This window comes from Dendrobium catenatum, unplaced genomic scaffold, assembly GCF_001605985.2.
Source record: "Dendrobium catenatum unplaced genomic scaffold, ASM160598v2 fragScaff_scaffold_659, whole genome shotgun sequence".
NCBI lineage: Eukaryota > Viridiplantae > Streptophyta > Magnoliopsida > Asparagales > Orchidaceae > Dendrobium > Dendrobium catenatum.
In genome coordinates, this window is record NW_021319121.1 from 800,273 (window position 1) to 827,948 (window position 27,676).

General features: G+C 37.0%; 1 protein-coding gene across 7 annotated transcripts; it reads right to left on the reverse strand.

The window, feature by feature from the left end:
* Positions 1-27: 27 nt before the first annotated feature.
* Positions 28-27,668, reverse strand: LOC110094744 (probable ATP-dependent DNA helicase CHR12). Of its 7 annotated transcripts, none has more exons than XR_003701028.1 (14): positions 27,280-27,668; positions 25,532-25,685; positions 21,632-21,696; positions 15,486-15,680; positions 15,245-15,394; positions 14,539-14,934; positions 12,058-12,317; positions 11,750-11,968; positions 10,141-10,348; positions 9,886-10,039; positions 1,760-2,362; positions 964-1,605; positions 409-572; positions 28-311 (listed from the first exon to the last, which is right to left on the reverse strand). XR_003701028.1 is itself a non-coding variant. In XM_020820048.2 (14 exons), exons 1-14 carry the CDS (start codon positions 27,502-27,504, stop codon positions 215-217), a joined length of 3,477 nt encoding a protein of 1,158 aa, XP_020675707.1. In that variant the 5' UTR covers positions 27,505-27,668; the 3' UTR covers positions 28-214. The 7 variants fall into 7 exon arrangements, 4 of the variants coding, with proteins under 4 accessions (XP_020675707.1, XP_020675711.1, XP_028551421.1 ...); XM_020820048.2 differs by having other exon boundaries at positions 409-517; XM_020820052.2 differs by adding an exon at positions 839-892 and having other exon boundaries at positions 28-517.
* Positions 27,669-27,676: the final 8 nt, after the last annotated feature.

A 27,676-nucleotide genomic window follows, 5' to 3' on the forward strand; every position in this document is an offset into this window, starting at 1 on the left:
TAGAGAATTAAAAAGAATATAAGATTCAAAAAACCCACATATACAATAATTTTATACAAATTCATCCAATTGAAAGTTGCCTTTTTGCCGCCTCTGCGGATTTTACAATGAATTATTTGCAAAGAATTATAATCCCAAATCTTTTTTACTCCCTGAGACGGGGCAAATTATTACGTCCGGTGTCCGGATTCGTCCGGACACCAATCCAGACGAGTCACATCATCAAAATACACCAAGACCTAGTATATTCGGGTGTCCGGACGTAATAATTCGCCCTGAGACGACAACATCCTCTCTTTATAAAGAAAATGCTAAAGGACAACCAAAAGAAAATAACAAAAATTTTAAAACATCGTCATTGAAATAACTAACCACAAATATTGAATATAACAAAAATCAAAATCTTACTTGATAGTAGCAAGTACGGATCCCCAGCAAGCTATGTTCTTTGGAATATCGTTATTCTGGACAGTAGGTGAAGATGCAATTGACTCTCTTTCTCTATCTCCCTCCAAACCTGAAACAATTTTTTTTTTTTGAAAGCCATTGTAATCTGCAGATTGTTTCCAAACCTGAAACGATTAATTCTTTCAATCTTAACTACAGTTAACAATCCAGCTAAGTGTGCAGCAGCAGAACATACTACATGATTTTGATCAAAATTATCTCTCAATGCAGTGCTCCATGGTCAGGAGGACATCTTATATACAGGTAAAATTGCCTAGTTTTTGTATTTTTTTGAGCTAAACTATGGATGGAAAGGGCCAACTTGGAAGAGAAATTGAATGAATATATACTTCTGAAGTACAAAATGTTTCTAACCACTTAATTTAAATACCTCATTCCATTCAAACAGGGTAGGCCTTTTTCAGTCCAGCTGGTCTTACAAACTCTGTTATCCAAGTTTCGATAAGATTTAGAAACAATGTGATCCCTTTGCGTCTGATGAAGAAGTGGACATACCATGGCTTGAGCGCTTCCTCTTGTGTGTCCTCCATGTGACAATGTTGCCATACCAGCTGCTGCTACCTTCACCATCACCATCACCTTCTTCTCTGCTCTGAAACAAAGATCTGTACTTTCCCGGAGTCCTGCTAGACAAATCATCACTAATATCATCGCTCGCCATTGGTTTGCTCACATTCCTTTGCTCGGAGAAAGTCTGCGCAACCATTTCGTCCGAGGTGGTTGACTCGTATATATCAGAGAGGTGGTCCTTTCTCCTTCCTTTGCTCGAAAATATCGATATGTCTTCTCCATTTTCAACAGCTTTCATCCACTGGATATCGGTGAGTGGATCGGCATAAACCACCTCTCGACGTCGTCTCTTACCCAAAGCTTGATTACTATCCCCATCTGCTGTCCTTTTAGTCTTGACATCTATGTTCTTGAAGTATACCCAATCTGGCACCTCAAATTCTTCCATCAGCCTCGACTTGTATCTCTCCCTTTGCCTCCTCTCCTCATCCATTTTCTCAAATAACCAAAATTCCTCTTCATTTCGAGCTGCAAGCCGGTTTATCTCTCTCTCACTGGGAACGTCTGTTCCAAGTGAATCAGTTCCTCTTCGCATAATCTCCTCCAGCAATTCTCGTCTGTCCTGAGCTGCACGGAATTAAGTTGTCTTACTAAAATGCAAAAAAGAATAAGAATGGGTTCATAAAAGAATTTTCCTAATGCAGTTCTAATACATGGAACAAGAGATTCAATCATAATAGCACAAATTATCCCATCTATCATAGCTTGTAGATGAACAAACCTGTAGAAGTAGTGTTGAACAATCCTGCCTGGATGACCTTCGCATCGATACCCATCTTCTGCTTTGCACGCTCTAAAATCACCTCTTCTATGGATCCCACACTTACGAGCACAAAGACACGAACCTCCTTCTTCTGGCCAATTCGATGGGCCCGGTCTTCTGCTTGCTGATCCATTTGAGGGTTCCAGTCACTGTCAAAGATAATAACAGTATCTGCAGTTTGCAAATTTAATCCAAGACCTCCAGCTCGAGTGCTTAAAAGAAACATGAAGTAGTCAGAATCAGGTGCATTGAACAGTTTCAGTTTAGCACCTCGTTCTTCGGTCTTGGTTGAACCATCAAGCCTAAGATACTTGTAACCATAAATGTCCAAATAGATCTCAAGAATATTTATTAAGCGAGTCATTTGAGAAAAAAGGAGAATTCTATGACCAGCTCTTTTCAGTTTTGGAAGCAGCCGGTCAAGCAGCTCGAATTTTCCAGATGCTCGAAAAATCTGTTCTCTCTGCCACATGTTATAATCTTCTACAAACAAAAACGGATGATTGCAACACTTTCTGAGCTGCATCGAATAATTCTGGAGACCTTTAGACCTTCCACTGCCTACACATGGTTATTTCAAATAAAAAAGGTTAAATCTAATGTTCAAGAATAGAGCAGAGTAGTGTTATAGGCAAAGCAATTGCTGCGCAATAGAGGAAAATATCTATCTCTATCATATGCTAGATTTTCATCAAATAGTAGCAGCAATATGTTTCTACAGAGAAGAAAAGAGGAAAAAAAAAAAAAACATCGAAAAATAGCAAATCATGTTCTTCCATCAGACCGGGACATTAAATGTAGCACATGAGATGATGAGATCAATTTTGAGCTTTCTTACCAAGTAATTCTTGGTAGACATTTTAATGTGATTAAATCATTCTTCTATTGTTAAGCTGCAAGGTTCGAGCTTAACTAAGGCCTCATCAAGGATATCTGAACTAAAAAAAAAAAGCCTCATAAAAAATGAGAGACAGAAGTCGATCTTTGCAATGCTTTGCACACTAATTGAAATCTCAGTGGTTTCAAGTATAACGACTCATACTATTTATTGTTCGATAGTCAACACCAAACCATGTTTCCTCATAGTTAAATTAGGAGTAGATGTGGAGCTTGATTGTTACATGTCTTAAATTCAAATTATTAAGATATATTTATGGCACATCGCTTGCCATTTCGGATTTGCGAATATCAAACAGATTGGCATATAATCTAGCATAATGCCCATAGTAGTAGTTGTGATATCTTCGGATTGAGAATGCGCACATATATACAAAAAAAAAATGACAAGTTTAGCTGATGTGGCAGATTAACATTGGTGGATTAGCTAAATAAAACAAAAGGCCTAAAACTTTCTACAAGTGAAAACATTATCAATGTTTGTGCCATGTCTCCTGAATTGTCACTTGCTTAGGGACATCAGATTCACATTTTGTGGTCTAGGCATATGCAATTGCTTCTCTAGCCTGTGCAGCCATGGCTTTTTGTTTGGGGTGATGCTTTCTGTATTGCTATATTTTGTTGCCTTGGTGATCCACTGATAATTTATATGAACCCACAGGTAATTATAATATTTAATTAAATCATCATGATCAAAACTACCATTATGAGTAGATTTATCCAAACAATTAAGGGATGATTTACTCTGGTTTCGAAATGTTACATGCTAAAAAAAAGGAAATTATGAAAACTGTAAGTAGGGATCATGCGGTTTGGGACATGGATATCCTTCTCATTAAAGAGCGACATCCGAGGTCTCTATCAGAGATGCTGTCAAGATTTAGTAGAGTAGCATTATTGCTCCAGCTTTCTATCAATACAAGATCTATTAGCGATGCTTTGTATCCTAAAGGAGTTCTCAAATGACAGTTCAGCAATAGTTTTTCCAAGCGTGAAATCTATAAGAACTGGTTCCGACATATTGGCCTATTCACATGGAAGCAAAAATTTAAACCCCAAATTTTGTGCTGTTTCAAGTAGGACTTAATCATGATTTAAAGATAAATCATGCTAAATAATTTTTTTGAGGTATCTAAATCCAGTTAAATCCTATTTTTGTGCTGTTTTTGGAATTTAGCAGGAATTGTTGAATCATAGGGGAGCAAGATTTAAGGGATTTACAACCTCTTGCTTTAGATGTTTTAGATCTCATATTCATTTAAATTTTAAATCATGATGCAAAAAAGTAAATATTTTATCAGGATTTAATAAGATTTAATAAGTCACCTGCTAATCAATTTTCAAGTTTTACTACTCAAAATTTACTAAATCTCGATTTGCAAGATTTTCTAGATCCTACAATCACTACCTGCTCATTCTCATCCCAATTCTTAAAACATGGTAGCAACAATGCTATAACGAGGCAGTAACAAAGCTAAAATAGCTGATAATTACCTACAATTACGTTAATTAAGGATTAATTAGATTTAATTATGATTAGAAAACTTTTATTAGAATTTGATGATGAAAATTAAGCCCACGACAATTATTAAGAACATTAACTGGACAGAGTGATTAACAATAAATTAATTATCCATGCTAATTATAAATTAAATATAATTTGATTAAAATATTACTATTAAATTAGTTTTTAGGTGTGGCAATTAAGATTGAAACAAATAATTAATTTATAAATAAATAGAATAATTGTTAAGTAACATCTTCTGTAAGCTAATAAGAGACTTAAGATTTTAATTATCAAAATAAAGTTTGGGAGTATTTAAATATGACAATTTCTCACAATAAGTTAACCGATCAATTAATTAAGCATATTAAATCATAAGTCACTGTTTTATGGTTAATTAGAAATTAATTAATTGTGATTAAAATAATTAAGATTTAAATTACGAATTTAAATTTATTTTGACAAATTAGATATCTATGTATAAAATATATTATTGATTAGCATTTAAGAAGTTAATAATTAATCAGTGATTATGATGATAACATAGATTAGTAAAGGCTTAAATAAGATTTAGACAGGAATAATAGATAGATGTGATTTATAATGGATTAAATACTAAATTGTGCTACTTAATTATTGATTCTTTTTTGTTTTCAATTTTTATTTTCAAACATTTTTATTTCTGTTTTTAAAAACAAGAAATAACCAGAACATCCGAACATTTTTTTAGTGAAAATAAAAATAAAATAGAAACAAAACACATCCGAACATAGCCTTGGTATTTTATAATTTCTAGCAATTGTAGAATGATATGAGATGCTCACCGAAAAGGGAAAAAACTTAGAAAAAGTACTAAATCTATAGATTAGTTCATGCATCCATATGCTACTTTTCCATAGAAATTATTTGTTGAGCCCACTTATAGCTCTCTATGATATAAGTATATAACACAGGTTGATTGTGAAACCAAAATCTCAAAATCTTGCTAATGAGAACATTAGAGCTTGGAAAGTCTATCAGAGACGTGACCGTCATGTATTTTTGAGCAATTTCATGTATTTGTTTTTATTATGTTATTTGTCTTTTATTATTTACGTTGTAATTGTTTTCCTGTTTTACCCCTTACTTAAGGGAGGTCGTATGTAAGCCCTGAGGGCATTGTCGTTTTTTTTTTTTGAGTCATATGTACGAGGCTATTTATAGCCCCTATGTTTCTCTTTGAAAGCTTAATGATTGAATAATAAAAAATTTCCCCCATGTTTGAGTTCTTATGAGAGCTTGAGAGAGATTGGAGTGAGATCCCTTGGAGAGGGCATTTGGATCACCCACCAACCTTGGAGACGGCCGGGTTCGTGATTTTTCTTTTATTGAATTTTCTTTCTCTCTTCTTCCTCTAGCCTCCGGCCTAAGGTTGCACCAAACCCCTAGGCCGCCGGTCACCGAATTTCCTCCCCATCTACCCATCGACTTCACCCCACCACCTCCCCGTCACCAAAATCCCCATAAACACCCAACATAGCTGCCGGCCACTCCCACCTCCGCTATCTTCCCTCCACAACTCAACTCCCCCTTGAATACTTGTGATAAGGACATCGCAGTGATTTTGACACGTGTACCACCGGAGATCGACGGCCACGTTCAGGAGTTTATATTTTGAGTCATTTTATGTAGTAGTTTATTTTATTTTTCAGTTTTACTGTTTTACCCTTATGGATGGTCATTTGATATTTTAGCCCCGAGGGCATTTATGTCTTTTAGTTTTAGTTTCATTTTGGCCTATTTATATAAGGCCTCATGCATTGTACGATGATGATTATTGATGAATGAAAATTTCGTTCTCTTGTTGATTTCTTTGTGAGTTCATGAAATTTCCCAAGATCTCTTTGTGAGTTCATGAAATTTCCCAAGATCTCTTTGTGTGTTCTTGAGGTGTGTTCTTGAGGAGATAGTATTGTGAATCTCTTTGTGAGTTCTTGTGAAAGTGGTCTTCAAGGTTTGTAGTTGGATAAATTTCTTTTCCCTACACCAATCCCTTCTTCCCCTATTTAGCCGAAAATTCGCCTCCTCCCCAAAATTTCCCACCCCACCCGCTCCACCGCCTGGCCCCTCAGCTCCCTGCAGCCAGCCGCCGGGTCCAAGCCCCACCCATGGCCACCCTCCTTGCCGCCGGCCCCCTATTGGCCCTCTTCCTTTTCAAATTTCAAATTCTCCTTTCTTAATTTGCTTTTCTAATTAGGCTTTGTCTGTTTAGGAAAGACAATTAAAGGAGTTACAAGCTATTTTAAATTCAAACTATCTCCTCTCTCATTCTAATTCAAATTTGGGAGTTATTTTAAATTCAATCAATTCTGAAATTAAAATTCAGATTTGAATAGAATTAATTAACTCCTTGTGGTCCCCACATGCTTTACTCCAAACCCCTCTCTCTCCTCCCCATATGGCCGGCCACCCCTCCTCTTTTCTCTCTCCCCAAATTAAATTAAAAGCTCCACCAAATCAGCCCCTAATTATCTCCACAATTAACGCCCCTAGTCATTATTAGATTAATTTGGAATTTCAAATTAATCTCCCTCCAAAACCACTTGAAGCTGAAATTAAGTTCAGTTTTCTAAATTCCTTGTGGGCTCCGAAAATTCGTCCCCGGCCTCCGCTCGCTCTTCTTATTCGGCGAGGGAGTTTTAACGAACTAAGTTCCGAGGTAAATTTTGGAAGGCAGATGGGTTTGTAGATAAGACACTACCCAGAGATTTCGCCCTCATTTTGTGAGGACTTTATGATCTGAGTTCTGGTTTCCTATAGGCGCAAGCCCCTATAGTTAATTACCCCTCTCGATCACGAGAGAGAACTTTCGATTAAGGCTAGTCGTCAATCAGATACGTATAGAATATACGTGTTATCTGGCATATAGTAGCAGCAATGGATTTAGATATTGGTAGAAATTGGATTTGGAAATTGGGTTTTGAATTTGGGAATTCGGAAAGGATTTGATATTTAAAACTTGAAATTACACCATCTCATACTTAAAGCGGATGGTGGGGGAATGGATGATAGACCCGATCAAGATCCCATGGTTCCGTCATCCCGGGCCATCGTGGTCCCTGGTCTACTTAGTCAGAGGAGGTAGTCGACCCAACCTGACAGAAGGATCCTTGTCGGCAGCCATGGGTTGCTTCATCCAAGGGGACCTTGTAGACCGGGGTTGATGTTTGTCTAAGGAGACAAATTGATCGAGAAGCTGTCGCGGGATTTTGGCAGAAATCCCGGAACGGCGCTGCTGCACAGTGTCTCGGCGAGACTTCGGCAGGATTCACGGGATTTCAGTCCGAGGTTTGCGGGATATCCGGAATTTTGGGCAGCAGCTTGATGGATACGAGGTATGCATATTTTTTGATCTTTTGGTTATTATGTTGAGGTCAACATTCCTCCCTCTCCCTCTAGCTCACGGCTAAGCCCTCTTCTCTCCAAACCGCCACCTCCACTTTTCTCCTCCCATCATTGCTTGGCTGAGTTCCACCAAGAGAAGATTCTCCTACCACCAAATACATCCACACCGCAAGGACATCTCATAGTCATGAATGGCCGATCCAGAGCGTGATTACGGCATTGTATACGATCATCAAGGCGACATTGACGTTATCCGATCGACGTTTTTTGACGTTGGATTCGGCTTCGACCACACCGTTGAGGATTACTTGAATCGGATTCTTCCCCACCTTGTGGACATCCTCGACGAGTAACTTCCGGCGGACGAGTGGATCATCAACGGCCAAACACCTTCTTCTCCAAATCCGACTTCCTCCCCGACGGTTAGCCCCATCGGCATTACTTGTCTAATAGTGGCATCGTTGAGTTTGTGCGCCATCCTCTTCCGCTAACCGAGTGAATCCAAGAGTGAAAGTGATGGATTTCGAGGTGAATGATTTATATCTTAAGCCTTGGATTTTTGTTAAGAGCCATTTGCTTTATTACTTATTGAATTAATTTTGTTTGTTTCATGTTGCTTCTAAATGTAATTGATTGACGTTGCTTAGTTCCTCCAAGAAAATTTCTTGCGATCTATCTTGAAAAGCATTTGTTTAAAATTAGCAACGCAAGTTCACAAGTATTAATTTCTAACAAGCAATATGCATCCACTCTTAATTTAGAAAGTTTTAATTTCAAATTCAATTTGAAATTCTTTCCTAATTTAGAAATTCTATTTTAGGAAAGTTTCTAAATTAAACCCTATTTGAATTTCAAATTAATTGGGCTTTAATTAAAACTTTCCTAATCTCTAAATCCCAAATTAGCAACCCAAATTATTCCCACATTCACCTCCCTAGACTATTAAGCCGCCGGCCCCTCCCCTTTAATTCCTATGGATTTATTTCCAAAAATCCATCTCCCCCTTTTGGAATTAATTCAAACCTCCAAGCCCCTCTTGCCCGAAATTTCCTAACCCCCCACACCTACTTACTACTTTCCAAAATCAAACAGAGTTTTGGAAACAAATGCCCTAACCTCCTCTTTCTTGTTGCCGCCCATGCCCTCCCTCTCTCTTCTTTAATTATTCCCAAACATAGGGATTAATTAGAGCATTGTTTGGAAACCTTTTCCCTCCACCTATTCGGATCCAAATTAAATCTCTCCTCCCTCTCTTGGCCGGCCACCCCACCCTCCTCCCCACTTCAATTCGAGAGAAACTTCTTTCTCTCTAGCGGAGCTTCGAAGGATTGACATTGATCTTCAACTACACACCATCCTTCTAAAGCCAACGAATGGCCGATCCGGAGCTTTACTACGGATTTACTTACGACGAGCAAGGATACATTAATATTCTCCACTCCACCTTTTTCGACTTCAATCCGAAAGTTGATTGTTCCATCGAAGAGTACGTGGGCTGTATTATTTTCACGCTATCGGAGGCTATCAACGAGAAACTTGCCGGCGCCCAGTGGCAAATCGTCTCCGAACCTACCCAATGGTGAACTTCTTCCCCTTTTCATTTATTTTCCTAATCCCCTAATCTTGTAGGTGGTGTCAGTCACAAGGAGCCGTATTTTGCCTTATGCTGAAGCTTAGTAAACATAGGATTGAGTACACCTTTTATGTTACTATCTTATTATTAGACTAAGGATTTTGTTGAAAGCTATTACATTTGCTTACTATTGAGATTCTAATTTATTTGATAATTCAAGTGTTTGGCAAGTGGCTTAGCCTAAACGTAGACACTCATCTCTTGTTTTCTTTTGTCGTTTTGATTGCTAAAAGTTTTAATCTTAATTGTTTTATTCAAGAGATCGTGCAAATTCTTATCGCATGCAATTAAAACATTGTAATTCTGCATCACTTGCTAATGCGTACTGATCAACTTTGCTTACTGTGTACATTTGATCAATTATACGCTTGACTAAGTCCTTGCAATCTAAAAACATTCATATATTTGCAAGACTATGATTTGTTACCCCAAAATCTACCTCAAATGTTCCCAAAGTCTGCTTGCCTAATCTTCTTTTCAGAACTTGCAGGTCTCAAGCCTACTTCTACTTTAGCATCCCTTTCAGCGACAAACCTTAATCCTCCTTCCTAGGACCCTAAAATCTCAAAATAAAATCACGCTCTTTCCTACTACAAGAAATCATTCTTAAGATAATATGCTAGACAAAAATAAAAATAAAAATCAATAAAACCAGTTTAAACATACCAGATTCTAGCCCAACCCTTCCAATATCTGTAATCTGCTGGTAGTATGCTTTCTGCCATGCAGACATATCACATTTTAATATCACGTGGGTTTTCCCTGGAAGATACTTTTCGACCTCATCCTTCTTTCTTCTGAGTAAAAATGGTCTTATAACCTGAAAAGATAAATATGGTAAGCGACATGATTAAGAGAGCATAAAGGAAAAGATAATTGTAAAAGAAGCAGCAAAGATTTAATAGTGAAGTCAGAACTCACTTGATGTAAACGTCGAATAATCAAAAGCTGTTCCTCATCTGTAAGACTAACCTCACACTTATCTGCAAACGGAGCATTAAACCATTCCTCGAAATTCTGTACCGAATTAAAGATGCTAGGTAGAAGGAAATTAAGCAATGACCACAGTTCCTGAAGACTATTCTGTATCGGAGTACCAGTCAAAAGAAGTCTCCGCCTAATATGAAAGCTAGGCAGGGAGGAAATTATAGTAAGACAATACACCATTAAAAGTAGAACACAGGGTGCCGAAAAAAAATATCATTACAAACAAACTTTTCTTTCTGGCATTATGGAAGAAGTATGATAATGGCTTAATGAAGATTTTATAACTTTCTTTGGTATCAAAGAATGAAAGTGTCACTGAGGTAACAATGTCAATGCGATAAGCACACAGGAAACGTTAAAATGAAAAATAAACTATATTTCAGGTAATACTAGAAAAATTGACCTGTAACTAATTCAACTCAATGTCAACGAAAATTACCTTGAGATCTATTATCTTAGTGATGCAAGGCTAACATGAATTAAGTGTCAGGTTTAAGTATTTTCGTTGAATTATCATTATATTGTTGCTAGTAGTTTAATTTTAGTTATTGTGCGTTATATGATCTCATTTGTCAGTTCTAGATAAATTTAATTACATCTTATCTTATAAAATATTCTATTATAAATAGAAATCCAATGGTTACGTAATAATCATTGGAATGAAAGGATGATTATCATAACTCATCCTCTTAGACTATGTTTATCATATTCATCTATATATATAGGTGGCCCGTTCATCTCTTCGTTTTTTGGATGTGTTCCCTTTATCTTGTCTTATTTGATATCGTCTTCTTTGATCTTCTTTGAAAAGCATTCTCGAGAGGATGGGTGTCATTATGTTGGCATTACAATATGAAATCTATTTGTTCCTCTGGAAATATTCGACCTCTCTATAGTAGAATTCTTAGCAACCCAAGAGGATTGATGTGAGCAAGCATGGATTATCTCTTGGTACTTTGGTTGAATTATCATTATAATTTTGTTATTAACTTATCTTTAGTATTTATTTTAATTGCCATGGGTAACATGGTTATTTGTCAATTTACGATATGTTTCATTATAAGCCTTATATTATAGGATTTTCTATTATAAATATGCAAGTTTCATGTAATAGATATAAACTATGATTATTAAAATGAAATGTGCCTAGCACGTCTCTTCCTCATCTTAGGCTGTATGTTCGGTTCTTCTCTCTTATTCCCTCTATTGTTTCTTCTTCTCTCTTCCCTGAATTATTCTAGGATTCCACAAATATTCCAGTGTGTCGAGCTCTACATCAGTGGGGATATTAATTGAAGCAGCTAAAAATATTTATTGATGGAGTGCAAAGGATTCTTTCTGTGGTTCACTAAGTTTACACGGTGGAATGTATTCTTTATGTAATCTTCATACCTATTTAGACAGAAAAATAATGCAAAAGCCATCAATCTAATCAGTAAAAATCAAAAAATTTCTTCTGGGTCCATTCAGACCATGGAAGCAGAAAGAAAAAATTTAAATTTTGAAATAAGTAGCATCTGCATGAAATTGGCTACTAACGTACCCAGAGGCCAACGTTCTTGCAAGAGCACACTCATGATTTTTTAAGCGATGCCCTTCATCAACTATCATATAGAACCAATGAATCTTCCTCAGAAATACTTTATCTTTCATTATAAGGTCATAGTGGGTGATCAAAACGTTAAACTTTCCTTCTCCAGAAATCTCATCTTTTATAGCCTTTCTTTCATTTACCCCTCCATCATATAAAACAGTTGATATACTGAAGCAAAAAAAAGTTCAACTGTCAAACAAAGGGAAAAAAAAAAACAATCTCTTGATAATTTTTAATCTATAAGAAAATGACAATACCTAGGTGCCCAAGTTGAAAATTCATGAAGCCAGTTTGGCAATACAGCCTTTGGAGCTATGATCATGTGCGGACCACTGACACATTTGTTCTCCATCAGATATGCAATCAATGCAATAGTCTGAATTGTCTTACCTAGGCCCATCTCATCAGCAAGGATACCATTTAGATTGTTGTTAAACAAAGAAAGCATCCATTGAAGTCCTTCTAACTGATAAGATCTTAATTCTCCACCCTGGAGCATAGCTGGTTGCTCAGTTACCTGAGAAATATTTAAAAGCAGAAGTTATGAAAATGGAAAAGGAAAAGGAAAATGAGAGAAGAGTAAAACAAATGAAAAAAGGTATTAAAACTTGTGAAACAATTGAGAAACTTAGTTAATGAATGCTAGTAACCATGAACTTACATGTAGAACAGAATGTTTGCTAAAAAAATAGAAAGAAAAGAAAGAAGCAATTATGAATGATAGTGTGCAAAAAAAAATTACAAAAGGCTAGCATGCTCATTTTTAGTGTTTGCATAAAATTGTTATAGGAAATACTTGAGTTCACAATAACCCTAAGGTAATACTTGAGTTCGCAAGCAACCCTATCCTAAATTGGTGAGCAAACAGCAACAAAACTGCTGTTTGCTGCAGTTAAACAGACTCAAACAGTGGAAAACAGCAAGAAATTGAGCAAGAAATTGAGTATGAATATGAAGAAAATCAAGACAACGACTTGTATTCCACTAGTAGGTGAAAGAAAACAATAACCATACAAGATTCTTCAATTCAAGAGGAAGAGAACTCTCCAAAATCTCTAGCCAAGAAGATTAGAACCCAAGCCTCTCAGAAGATCCCAAAAATCAGCCCAAATTCAAGATAAAACCCTAGATCCCCCTTTCCCCCCCATTAACTCCAAACCCCCCATAAAAAATCCATAAACAACCCTTCTATTCAAATTTCCCCCCTTTCATTCAAACTTTCCCTCCCAAACTTGAATTAAACCCAAGGCCCACAAGGCATCCGCCCCCCTTCCCCATGTGGGGCCTGCCTGGAATAAGTGATGACCGGCCCATGTTGGACCAATCCAGCCGGCCCAGGAGGGGCCGGCATAACAAATTGCTCAATTTAATTTTTGCAATAAGTTGATTTGAAATATGGTGAATACTCTCATACACTTGAAATCAATTAATCAAATCTTGAAATCAAAATCAAACCGGCATTATGGCAAACAAAACCAAAATGTTAGGTTCCAGGAGTTCTTAAAGAACGTATAATTAGTTTTTTGAATTCAATTAGATTTGGTTTGATTCACTTTGATTTTAAGTGGATTTCAACGATTAGGTGTGATTTGATTTCATAATTTTGTTCTAAAGTGATGGATCTTCAAAGAAGATTTCATCAAAAGAAAATGTTTAGGAGAAAAATAAAAAATTGAAAATGTACCAGTGGAAACTTTTGACAAAGGTCCAGCCGTCTAGGGAATTGGGTCTTCAAGCATAAAGGAAGAAATGATAAGCTGACTTGAGTGATAAGTGAACCTCAAGCCTTAATAACCGAGGAGTGCATTTTATTGTACCAATAATCAGACAACAACAAGAATTTGTTGGTCAGCACTTGAAAATATATACATATTTTTTTAATATGCTTAATCGGTTTGTTTTGTTTTATTTCAATTTGACAAAATTTCAAACCAAAGCCAAATCAAAGAAGTCAGTTCAGAAAAAATATCAAACTGAAACCAATCCAAACTTAAATAAAACCAAACCAAATGATCAATTTAATCGTTTCAGTTTGGAATTTAGGATCAACCGTTTTTCTGCACATCCCTATTTTTATAACCACAAAAAGGTAAAGTGGTGCATATAAAAGCATGCAGGAATTCAAATTTAAAATTCTAGATATAGAAAATGAGCAATGCCTACAACTACATTTTAACATTCAAATTATTAAACAAAAATTTTTAAAAAAATCTATTAATCTAAATTGTGGGGTCAACAAAGGGAACTTCTGCAAGTGACAAATTGAAAACAGTATTTTAAGTGAAGTACTCCATCGATGAGGAGAGGAGAGTTGTACACTATAATTCAATCCGAATAGTTACAGATTACATAATTCATGAAAATTTACATAACGTTTTTTTCTTACAACATATAAAAAAGCATTTTGAATATTATTAAAAACAATTAGAATTTTTTTTCACAGAGAACAACGTACCAGTTTTTTTGCACGGTTATGCATGGGTAAAAAGATAAGAAATAGTTAAGCAGTGGCACAAAACTCCAGCACTCTTCGTTAAGAGGCTATTAAAGTTAGTTTTTAACAAGATAGGGACAGAAGCAAAATGAGACCATTCTAAAATGCCAATTTGTAAAACAAATAAATTTTCAAAATAACAATATGTTTTCTAACCATAAATGAGGTTTTCATGTGTGCAAACCATGCAAGCTGCTGAGATTATAAAGGTTGAAGAGCCTAATTTTAGTAATTTAATCATTACCTTTTCTTGAATGGAATGAACAGCAGAATTATATTGCCTTTGTCCTTCAAGAAAATCATTTGTATGGAAATCTGGACCAGACTCGATGTCAACAATATCCTTATCTTCATCTAAAATTAGTTCTCCTGGAGTTCCAGTTTTAGAGAGAGAAGGATCAACAGGCTCGGAACCTTTCAAGGCTTCAAGATCATCAAAATGTTCAGCATCTTTCTGTCTCTGGACTGCAGCACCAAGGCAAACAAGAAGCTCATTTGTTTTTCCAAGAAGCATGGTCAGCCGCTCATTCTTGCTCTCTTCAACCAATCTCATATATGCTTCTTGGTCATCTGCTTTTAATGCCTGAAACCTCAACTTTTCTGCACGAGTAGCTCGTTGCCTTTGCCTTGCATGCCATGCCTACATGCATAGTTTACCAAGTCAGGATAAATACTTCATGGTAAGAGCTACTAAACTGGGTTCACTAAAAGAGGTACAAGTCAAGTTAAAAAAAAATCATTCTTTCAGGAATTTAAAAAAAAAAAAAAAACTAGAAGTTTAGGATAGCATCCCCATCCATGAGATCAAACAAGCATGCTAATTCTTCTAGCAACAACACAAACTCATCATCTGCAACTATGATAACACTGAACGAGCATAAATTGAAAGAAACTTCTCTAATGTGTAGATTCATAACATCAATGTGATTAAGTAAGCATTTTACTCAAACCTGAACACCATCATTTTTCTGTTTTCTTCGTTTCAAAGCAGCTTGTGCTTGTAATTGAAACTCTCGAGCAGCATTAAGTATTTCAGCAAAAAATTTCCTCTTCTTGGTCTCCATGCGATTCTTTTCTTCCTCTTCAAGCCTGGAAAGCCTCTGGAAACAAAATCAATGCAATAAGAAACTTCTTAGATTGACCTAGCAAATGGCTAACTAGCAAAGAGAATTATAATGTGCAACAGATAACCTCTGCATCTCTTTTTTTCCTCTGACGATCATCAACTTCCATTGCATAAGTATCGCCAATACCATACATGCTAAAAGGATGCCGCAGGCGCATCATTCCCCAATCAAACAATTGTTTTTCAGGATATGCACATTTTTCATATAACCAGTGCTCTGCACTAACATCTGCACGCACCTTCCTCTGTAATTGTACCAACTGAAACAAGGAAAGTATTCAACATAACAAGCTACTTTTGAAGCTTCGATATAAATACAAGAAAAAGAGCAATACAGGTAAAGAAAGAGTAATGTGTACATAGTTTGTTCATTTTTATGCAAAATGCAAATAGGACATTAAGCCCCTCTATCTGGAATACCCTCAAAAGGTCTCACATCTTTTAAAATGCAAATAAAGGACCTTTCCATAACTATGACCAGTAGCGAGAGGTTAAACTAAGTGCCCTCAGCTCGCTGAAGTTTTAGCGCCCATTATTCCTACTATGATCTCACAGCAGGCCTGGCACCGGATGGAATTTATTAGGGTCAGCGGTCATCGACAGCGTTATCTTGCATGATAGTGGTGGCAGTAAGAATAGAAGGGAGAAGCAAAAGACGTATTCATCACCAAAATATCAAGGTAAGAAAGTGACAGAAAACATTAATGTAGACGTACTTGCTGATTAAATCGAAAAACTGAGAGACCTATTTAAGGGGTTTAAAATAAAAAAGAAAAAGACGAACCAAATTTGTCTACTTCGAGCAAACTATATAAGAATTTCAGAAACAACAAAAACATTTTTCTGGCAAACAGCACTATGATAGAAGGAAGAGAAAAATAAAAAGTTCCAATAAATTCAAAAGCAACCATAGGAGCATGAAAAATTTTCATTTGTGAAGGTTCGCTAAATCTTCAACAACAACAACATCAAGTCTTTATCCCACTAAATCTCACATTCACTAAAAAGTTATAAAGCTTGCAAATCTTAATCACTAAGGGGCTATTTGATTAAATTTTTTTTGAACTGATGAATTTTCCAAAATGCAAAGTAGATATAGTGTAATATGAATACTCAGAATTTTTAATGTCTGTAAAATAAATATAGGTGAAACTTTTTCTTTGTTTGGTTGGATGTGAAGTATAGAGTATAACACACCACTGAAATGTAGTGGTAAGATTACCACTTACTGTTTTTAAATTGAAAGAAAGAATAAGCGCCCAAGAAATTATTTTAGGTCCATTTTTTAAGATTGCTCAGTTAAAATAGAGTGACACACTTTTATTTGAGGTAAATTTAGATTAGTCTATCCAATGATGCAATCCTCATTAGAACCAGAAACGACTAAACTATCAAAACATATCCTATTAATCATTCTGATCAGCAAAAAACTCATGTGGTACAACCACCACTACAAAACTGCAATAGATCAAAATATCATAATATTTTTTGAAAAAAACAAAGCGATGTTTATCCAAACAACTGACTCATTAATCTACATATGTATCAAAACTTTTTTATCACTTTTCCACAAGATATCTGATGAGGACATCGGAAGACCAACAGTTACGATATGGAGTTTATTTTATTGTTTATGTGTCTTATGTACTAGTTTATTTTATAGTCTTGTTTTTCCCATTTTACCCCTAGAGGTGGTCATGTGATGTTGTAGCCCGAAGGGCGTTTTAGCCTTTGTTTCTTTTCTTGTCATGAGGGCCTATTTATAGGCGAGCTTCTCTTGTAATTTGGAATGATGAATGTGAATAAAAATTTCAGCTTTCTTGTTCTTCATCTCTTTGTGAGTTCTTGAGAGGAGAAATCCTAGGAGAGAATCTTGCATCACCCGTCAGCCATCGGTGGATTATGGGACTCGTGGATAGTACTTAGTATTTCCTTCTTCCTCCTTCCTTGGCTTCCACCGCCGGCCACCCTCTCCAAGCCAACCCAAACCGCCGGATTACTCTTCCTCCACCTTCCCACCGCCGGTTTTCCCCTACCATCCCTCCTCTTCCACCGAACCAAGCCCCACCTCCCCTCCTCTAGCCGCCGACCACCCAGGTTCACCCTAGCCGCCGGTCAATCTAGATCCAAACCCTAAAGTTCCCTTTCAATTGACCACTTCAACACTTTCCTAAAATATCCCCATAATAATTTGGGAGTCTATTATTTGAATTCATATTTATTTGAATTTCAAACTCTTCCCTTATTAATAAGCCCTAATTTAGGAAGCCCCTAAATCTTTCTAAATCTGAAATAAAAATCAGATTTAATGGCCTAATCATATTTATTGCTTGGGTCCACATACATTGTATGTGGACAACTTCTCCTCCCTTCCTTTATGGCCGGTCCCCTCTTCCCCTCTTTGCTTAATTATTTCCTTCCTTCTTGAAGGCTTCAATTAGGGAAATAATTAAACATCCTTCGTCCCATCCCTCCTCTCTTATTTGAATTTCAAAATTCAAATCCCTGACTTAAATAACTCTGAAATAAATCCAGATTTATTTATTTTAATCCTTCCCTCCATCACAAGCTACATAATCTGAGACTAAACTCAGATTTTATTTTTGGAAGGCTTTCCCCCAACACTATTCTTCCCAAACCGTGACCTAGAGAGGAGTTGACGGCCTTCACAACGTTGCTGTCCAGCTTCTATTCGTCCATGAAGTGCTGTCAGAAAACTACAGCAAATTTCCTTGCTGTCCCACAGTCCAGAATTTCTTATTTTGCTGTCCAAAATTTTTGGAGAGTCCAAACTGCTGCCAAGGCTCTCATAGCAGCTGTCCAGTCATCCCTGGGCGCTTTCCAGAAGAATTCCAGCAGCAGAAACAACAGTTCTGTTGCTCCAAAGTCCTCCAGCTGCTGCCCCAATTCGCCAAACAGGATCCAGGGTGCTGTCCAGAGGAAATTCCGCCAAAGGATGCGACTATCCTGATCGGAAAGGCCTTCTAGTTGCTGCCCCAATGCCCCCAAACCCTGGATTTGGTGAACTCTTTCCGTCACTCTTTTATTTTCCTAGTTACTTTCAATTGTGGAATTAATTGATTCACTGAGATCGTATTAGTCCTCCACTAAAGCCTAGTAAATTATAGAGTTATGTGAGGGATCCTTCATAGTATTAATCTCATTGTTAGTCTAGGGATTTATTGTTGAAACCATTCATGTATGCAACGTTAGATTAAATTGACTGTTTTACGATCTTAACATCTATGCATGTGATTTAGCCTAAGCTTGTCTTATCGCTCTTTTTATTTTCTTTTGTTGTTCAAAATCAATATAAAAATATAATTATTATGCTCTAAATATTAAACGTGCAAATTCATTAAGTAACTCATCTTTGCATGTACGTTTCACATCAATATCATTTGACTGTTCTTAACAAACTTTGTTTTAAAACAATTTTTTTCAATAATACTATTTTGATTCCACTTGAAATATGAATTTGAATAATGACTCTAGTATATCTAATTTTATAGATGAAAGTTTCTATGCAAAATTTTCAAGATATGGCTCATTTTATACGGAAATAAAATAATCATTTTTCTTGCAGCCACAACACAGTCAATCTGATGAGGACATTGGAAAATCAACGGCTACGATCTAGAGCTTATTTTATTTTTTTTATGTCTTATGTACTAGTTTGTCTTATATTACTGTTTTTCCCATTTTACCCTTAGAAGTGGTCATTTGGTGTTGTAGCCCGAAGGGCGTTTTAGTCTTTGCTATTTTTCTTTTCATGAGGCCTATTTATAGGCTAACTCTCTTGTATTGTGGAATGACAATTTGATAATGAAAATTTCATGTGTTTTCTTCTTCTTCTTGTGTGAGCACTAGAGAGAAGGGAGAGAGAGCTCAAGGTGAGCAAGCGCAATACCCACTAGTCGTTGGAAGAGTCTGCGACTCGTGATTTTAAGTTATTTTCTTCTTCTTCTCCCTTTTCCCCATTCCACCCGACGACCCCTCCTAGCTCTTCCACCGCGGCCATCCTCCCCACCCAAATTCTCTCCCAATTCCACCACCTCAAGCTCCAACCAACGCCCCAAGCCCCTCTCCTCCAACCCGACCCCAACTCCTTTCCACCTTCCCTTGCCGCCGCCCCTTACATGGCTCTCTACCATTGTGATGACTCCAAACATCATCATGACTCCCTAGAGTGAGTCAAGCAAGATAGGAAAGGTTTTCCATCATTCGAAATTCAAATTTGAATTTTAAAAATTTTCCTAATTTGCAAAGTTTCAAATAAGGAAAGTTTATAAATTTCAATCCGATTTAATTTTAAATTAAAGAGGGTTGTTTATTCTCTTTCCTATGTGGCAAACCTCGTTTGGAAACTTATTCAAATCTTCCCCATACTCATCCTCCCCTCATGATGCCGTCGGCCATCCATTAATGGGTTAAATCCTATTGCTTCCTATTAAGGCTCCATCCCACTTGAATTTGAATTCAAAATTCAAATTAAATCCCGCCAAATCACCTTGAATCTGAAATAAATCTCATATTTAATTCCCACTTGCAATTAATGCCTTGGTTGAATGTGGACACAATTTTCCCCTACATCTCTTGGCCGGCCCCCATATCCCTCTTAGTTAATTTTCTTTCCAAGTTATGCTCCTCAATTAAGGAATTAACTCCCCAATTTTCCTCAATCCCTCTCTCTATTGCCTCCCCTTTCTCCCCTCACCCTCTCTCTCCAATTGAATGGGGAATTTAATTAGATTGGCCACCTAAGCAAGTACCTGAATCCCAAAATTTTCTCCCAAGCAGCCCAACATGATTCCCCACTAAAATCCCTTAGTTCCTGTGCAACCCGGAGAGGAAAGTCACTGATTTCCCCTCCTTCCACTTGCTGTCCAGAAATCTGGATTGGTTCTAAGTGCTTCCCTGAAATTTAGAACCTAGAAAGCTGTTGTTCAGGGCCTTCAGATTGCTGTCCAAGGAGTCCAAGTCAGGTTCGCTTGCTGGCTACCACTCAGAAGCTGCCAAACTGCTGTCCAAGGTTGCTGTCCACAAAGTTCCGCAGAACTCCTTAGTCATTCCAGATTGTTGTCCTAACTTTGGAGACTAAGGAGGTTGCTGATCAGAGGCTTCCAACTACTGCCTAATGCTTGATAATGGTGAACTCTTTCCCTAGTCTCTTATCTTCATAGTTATCCTACTATGTGATTTAATTGATTCATAAGAAGCTTGTTAATTACTCTCCGCTAAAGCTTTAGAAATTAGAGAGTTGGGTGAGCGATTCTATCATAGTGACTAATCTTGTTTTTAATCTAGGGATCTCTCGTTGAAACCATCCATGTATGCAATGTTAGATTAATTGAACCGTTTTACGATCTTAACTCCTACGCATGTGATTTAAATCGGCATAAGTCTTATTTAATATTATTCTTGAAATATTAAGCGTGCAAATCTCCTTAAGCAACTCATCTTCACATGTTTGTTCTACATCACAATCTCTTTAAGAAACAATTACATAAATTGACATAGAGATTTAAAAAAAAAAAAAGATATCAACCATCGAATGGGACTGTTGGAACCAATGAGAGATAGATGTTCGACCTTGACGACAGGAGGCTTGGACCGATAATAGCGAAGACTGCGAACAGGGAGCTATGTTGTGGTTTCAAAGGGATGACTGCAAGAGGGGCTAGGCCAGTAACGAGGGGGTGCCAATAACCTCAAATGAGGGTTGAGACTATGATGAGAGGGAGGAGGGGCTTGAGGAAAGAATTTTGGAATACACATGAGGGGTAAATAATCATTCTTCCTTTCAAATTCCCTCCAATTGCCATCATGAGCAGTCACTTAGAAAGACTTCAAAGAATTCCACATCGGCTACTCTCCTCTAAACTCACAAACCTTCAGCAAGCACTGACAAACTTCTGCTAATAAACTCTGTTGGCATGGCCAAGATAAGGACAGCCACCAATAGTCTTCAACATCATCGAACATTAATAACTTTGATGGGTTATTAATTATTGAAAAATATAAAGTTATATTTTTCAACAAACCAGATACAAAATAAAAAAACTAAGAAATGGACATTCATAGTAATAATAACAAATACTTAATATAGCAAAAAACATTTTTACATATATGCTTCCCAATTCCTCACATTGAAAAAAATAATGGGCTTACTTTGATGAGATTGTTAACTCAATTTATGATAAATAATTACCTTTAGACCATAGAGCTCAAGCAAGCACTTCATCTGCAGATCCTCTCCTCTACTTGATGGCAACCCTGTTAAACCGAACAAAGTTCAGCATAAATTAGATAAAACTAGCTGCACACAATAAATTAGAAACATAACAACATCCTAAAAGAAAGATTACTTATTAGTGCAGTGACTGCAGTCAAAATAAAGCTACTCTTTTGCTGGTTAGACCTGTGAAACTTAAAAACATACTAACACTTTGTTATAAAAAAACACATAATTACCATAACTTAAATTCAATGATAAGTTTCAAATTCTTTAATATCATGTGACATCAAAAGAAAGACTGCTTATTCATGCAGTCAAACTTAAGTTACTCTTTTGCTGGTTAGATCTGTGGTACCCAGACGTACTAACTCTTATTACAAGCACCAAATACTTTTTTTTTTTTGAATTTTTTTTATAAGCATTAAATACTTAACATAACTTAATTTCAGCAAAAAGGTTCAACCACGCCAACAAAAAATAGTAGGAATAATGTTGATAATATGTGACAACATCTTACATATTAATTGCAGATTCAATAGTACATGTAACCACACAATAGTTGTATACAAAATATCGCCAGACTTGTAGACTTGGCCTTATTAAAGTATAGACACGATAAAGAAATAGGAAATATACAACAGATATATGAGGCAGTCTATTCTTGGACGAGTAGGATATTCATATTGTGAATTCATGCAAACACAATATTTTTATTAGATACAAAATTATAGATGTATGTTATAATTCAAGCCTTGAAAAGGTAGGATACCATTGTAGGGGCATGCCATGTACCAAATACATGCATATATATTTTCCCTACCGACCTAAAAGGATATATGCACGAAAATTTGCTAAGTTTCGCTTGCAACGCTAAGAAAACCGCGCTAAGAAAATGTACATGTACCTAGGTTTTGCCCTGTCATGCTAAGAAAAGCGTGTACAAGGCTCACCGCCGCGTCACAAGAATCGCACCGAACTCCCTCCCACCACGCTAAGAAAACCGCGCATAGATAGTCTGTTTGTCGCGCCGCAAGTGCCAAAAATGGGATTTAGGGATTTTTAAGTTTAGGAAATTTATACCTTGGGCGAGAGTCGACAGCAACGGTATTGAGGCGACGACGATAATGAAAATGAACAAAAAATTAATTTCTTCTCTTTTCTCTTCTCTTCTCCGTTCTTCTCTCTTCTTTTTTTTTTACTAATAATAATAATAATAATAAAATCAGAGGGAGAGAGAGTTGTTTGGGCGTGTAGGGTTGAGTTGGTAGATTAGAGAAGTAGTGGGTTGTTTGGAGGCTAAAAGTTGATGTATGGAGTGGTATTCTCAATACTAAGAGATACTGGAAGAAGTTAGGTGCGGGTTGGAGAGGGATTGGCAGCTGAGTGCTAGCATCGGCTGGGTGTGAAGAGGGGGTTGGACTGCTATGATGAGAGTGGATCGGGGGAGTTGTGGGCGTCAGCTTGCAGACGAGAGAGGAGGTGGGTTCAATTGAGGGAGGAAGAGCTCAGTTAGCTGTGGAGTTTGGTATAGGAGAGGATCGGGGCTAGGAATTGGCACAACAGGCATCTTTTGGAGCTTGGCGTAGTGAGAAATCAGGATTGGGAATTTGACGGGTGAGGCTTCGGTTGTGGTGCTCAAGCGGAATCAAACGGGCCTGGGCTATAAGCGCGGAATCTAGTGCGAGAATCTGTGTGGGTCTTGAGTTTGGCTGAGAGGGTGGCTGATTGGAGGCTTGGTGAGCTCGGCATAATAGGTAGAAGCGGGCGTCAGCTTGCAGACAGGAGAGGAGGTGGGTTCGATTGAGGGAAGAGGGTTGATTAGCAGTGAGGAGCGGGATTGAGAATAGTAGATCTCAGCCTATTGTTAGGAGTCGAACAGAGGAGGTGTGATCGGAGGCCTGTGAAGGGATCTTCGATTGGGTTGTGAGGTGGAGCGTAAACGTGTGTGGGGAAGAAGATCGGGTCGAGATTGGAGGCTGAAAACGAGTGAGTCGGATATTTGGAGGAATCGAACAGAAAAAGGTTGTTCTCGCGTGAGGAAGCAGAAGAGCCTTTGGCTTTGTTGTGTTTCTCATTTTAAAAGTGGGAACGAGAGTGCAATCGAACAGGATTTGTATAGAAATCGCATGACGTGAACGACTATAGCGTCAGCGTCGAACCATAGGTACGAGCACATTTTTTTAATTTCATTATTATTATTATTACATAAGTAATAAAAATAACATAATTTTTTTCTTTCGACTCGATTTGTGTCTGTCGTCGCCATGGGATCCACGGCAATTTTCCTGCGTGAGGTCCCTATGCAATAGTACAACCATTTTTATATAATTTGGACGTTATGAATGAAACGACAAAGTTCGTTTTTCAATCGGACGTCGTTTGGGCAACGTCGCACAATATTTTTGGACACAGATCGTCGATTTTGATCGTCTTCGCCCAATTCAATGGTGAGGGGCTCTCTCTTAGCTAATTCAATGTTTCGATTGCAACGGCGCAGTCTGTTTGGCGATTGGAGGTCATTTGAGCACTTTAGTAACGCGCCGTGCTTGTCGACTATTGCCTGCATCGCCGATTTCAGCCCCCTTTCGCGTTTCTTAGTGCATGGGTCAACAAGAATAAAATTGACTCAGAATAATAAAACTTATTTGGGTGATATGCAGATCAATATTGAATCTTGTACCAGCAAAGTTCATTAATAGAAGTGGGAATATCTATCTGAAAAAGAAAAGTACATCGCTAAGTTTATTAACAGTATAAAGAATGCACTTTAAGGATAATTAAGAAACATAGTTACAATAATTAATTTCCCAGTAAAAAATAGTGAAAAAAAGCAGAAAGGATAGATGAAAGACCTCCATTGAAACAAGAAACTAGTAGCTAATGCTGAATTGCAGAATGAAACTACTCGGATAAGGACATTAATCTAGATACGTGCAACTTGAAAGCCAATTCAACTTGGGACTATTCCTTAATTTCATCTTAAGCAAATACCTCATAATGTTTAGCTATATAAGTTGTTTTTGAAAGTAGCGGCTGAGGAATTTAATCCAGCAAAAGGAAAAACTAGAATGTGATCTGAAAACTGATATTACATGGACTTTAATCCAATAAAAAGAAAAAACTGTGACATGATCCAGAAACGGTGGCAGCTACAGATGTGAATGAGGAAACACAGATCATCAAGAGCTGATAATGCGATGAAGATACAAATAAGAAAACACAGATCGCCTAGGTTTCATGACATTTATGTCAATGAGGAAACACAAATCATGGAGCTGATAACTGAAGATGCGAATAACGAAACAAGGATCGCCTTGGTCACATTACATTTATCTTCACAAAGTCATTGTGTTTGGCCACATCCCTTGTGTTTTCGGCAGAAGGCTTTATGATTTTAGACTCTTTCAGATTTGTTTTGATCATGATTAAATTCAACTATCAAAATTTTAGATTCCTCCCAAGGGCCTCAAATTTTATCCTGATATAAATTCCAGAACGATTCAATATTAACTTTGATATACATTACATACAGAGATGATTAATGAAGGAAGGCATCATTGTGAAGCATAACACAAAACGGTTACATGCTTACTTAATAAAAATTTAATGATGGCTATGATTTCACTTGACATAGCGGATAAGTAAGATTTTACCATTGATAAATCCTATGTGTGTGAAAAAAGGAGTGTGAAAAAACTAAAGTGGAGATATAATATGACTACAACAAGGTATATCACAACCATATCAGAATACATGAGACATATTGTAAAATTCTAGAAGTTAGCGTAATCCATGTTGACTTATGAAGCAAAAATTCACAACGATTAGGCGATATAATAAAAAATGCTAACAACTTTAACAGTAAACAACAACCTTCAAGCTCTGTAAGACGATGCTGAATTAAGCTTTGGAACCGACTTTCCTTTCTGTTCCTTAATGCTGTACTAGACAAGTGGTTATCTTGAAGCTCCACTAGTGCATCTTCAAATTCTGTAATTAAATCACCTCCATGTGGGGCCCCATAAAGCTACACAAGAAAGATATCTCTAGGATCATACATTTAAAACCAAACACAAAATGAGTAAAAGGCATAACAAAATAGCTAAATGGAAAACTTGTATTCAAGTTAATTTAAACACGGATTGCAGCAAGGTTTTTTTTATATATGTTTATTTATTTTATTTTATTTTTTATTGCATCAAGGTTCATTATTCCCTAAACCTACAATTAGGTCCCTCATTTCAGATGATAAATGAATATGTCAAGTTTAGAAATCTTTGCTATTGTGTTGTCTAATTCCCAGATATAAATTTGTAAGAAAAACATGCTCCTACATTTCTATACAAGGGAACATAGCTGGAAGGCCACCAAACCCCAATGGCTTCCATAGCCAATGAGGCTGGTCATGAAAACAAGATACGAAGCAGTAACATTCTGTCCCAGTAGCTCCGGAAATTTGAAGATGTTTTGGTTGTTGTAAACTTTCATTAAAGTTCATTTCTAGGATGATGCCCAAGCAGAAAAAAATATGATAAGATCCTATATTTGCAATTTTAATAATAAAATATATCTACTTACAGGTTTCAAAAATTAAGGGACCTAGTTTCAACTTAAAACTTGGGTAAAAAAAAAGGATTTATAAGTAAAATTCCTTAAGCACAATCCTTGCTTGGTCAAAGTGCAGATGCTAACATCGCAGAAATTCATAAAATAACAAAAGAAAAAAAATGCCTGCAAGCAAACTTTTGAATGAGAAGAGCATCCAATTTTGATGTCAACCATAAAGAAAATATGAAAAAAGAATGTTCAGTTCTAATACATACAAACTGTAAAAGATGTCTTTCAGGATGACCACCCTATTCTAGTTCTCTAAAATAAAGAATGCTATACACAGACCAAAATAAAATTTAGGAAATACTTTTGGACGAAACAAATGAATAATAAGCATTTTTCAAACTTCCATTTGTCAGTCAGCTGCCAGCCAAGTTTCAGTTCAATAAAATTTTGCATGCCATGTATAATGAAATATTTGGTGTGAATGAGTTATTCATAATTTATGGTCAGAGAACAAAATTTAAATATGATTAAGGAAGTAAAAACCAAAACTATTAAGATATGCAAGCATCAAGATGCGCTAAACCTTCATGTACGGAACTCAAAACAACTACCAGATTTCTTCCAACTAATCATACAACTATCTGTTCTTCAGCTAACACCAGCTTAACTTTGATCTTTGTGCTTAGGAAACACATTGATTGAAAAGATACTCCACATAATCTTTCAACTACCTGCCGCCACAATGCCTGGATCCACTGCCTACGATAACTAGTGCAAACTGCAAACCCTACCAGCACAACTTTCTCCATTCCCCACAACTCAAGCTTCAGTAAACAAAAATAAAAAATAAAAAATGCGAGCAAAAAGCCTCCAAACCCTGGAAAATTTAATCTTCCCTAATCGCCCACTCACCCTAAATCCTAACTTTTTAACAAAACGCCGCTGCTCGATTCACATCAAAAGCGTTTCGCAAGCAATGCCCCACAAAAAAACCTATATAACTTGCAATTTCAACTAATAATAGATTATATAAATTCCACAAGTAACAGCGTTAAAGAACGAACCGACTGGTCCAAAGAATCGGGAGAACCGAGCTCCTCCGCCGCCGCTGGCTCGCCATCCGGCAAAACCCCATCGGCGGCAGCGTCGTTGTTGTATATGGAAGAAATGGCGTGAAAGACATCGGGGGGAAGCGGAAGGTTGCGAGAGATGAGGTTGAGTGCACCGATCAGCGTCTTCGTCTTCTCCGCGTGCTCCACGGGGATAACGATCTCAGCCGGAGCAGTCATTGCCCGATTCCGATCTTAGGGCTGTGTTTAAAAAGGGCAACGGTCTCTTCTACTCTTTTCAGTTTTCACCCTTAAATCTCTCTTTCCCGGGAAATTCAAGCTCTCTCTAAACTTTCGCCTTCAGAGAGCCCTAGCTCTTTTCTTTCACCCACCGGCTTCTCAGCTCTCCTAC

Coding starts and splice junctions, on each gene's coding strand:
- LOC110094744 (XM_020820048.2), bottom strand. CDS start 27,504: ATGACTGCTCCGGCTGAGATCGTTATCCCCGTGGAGCACGCGGAGAAG. Junction 12,318..14,538: donor TTCATTCCATTCAAGAAAAG/GTAATGATTAAA, acceptor AATATTTCTCAG/GTAACTGAGCAACCAGCTAT. Junction 2,363..9,885: donor AAGGGTTGGGCTAGAATCTG/GTATGTTTAAAC, acceptor AACCATGTGTAG/GCAGTGGAAGGTCTAAAGGT.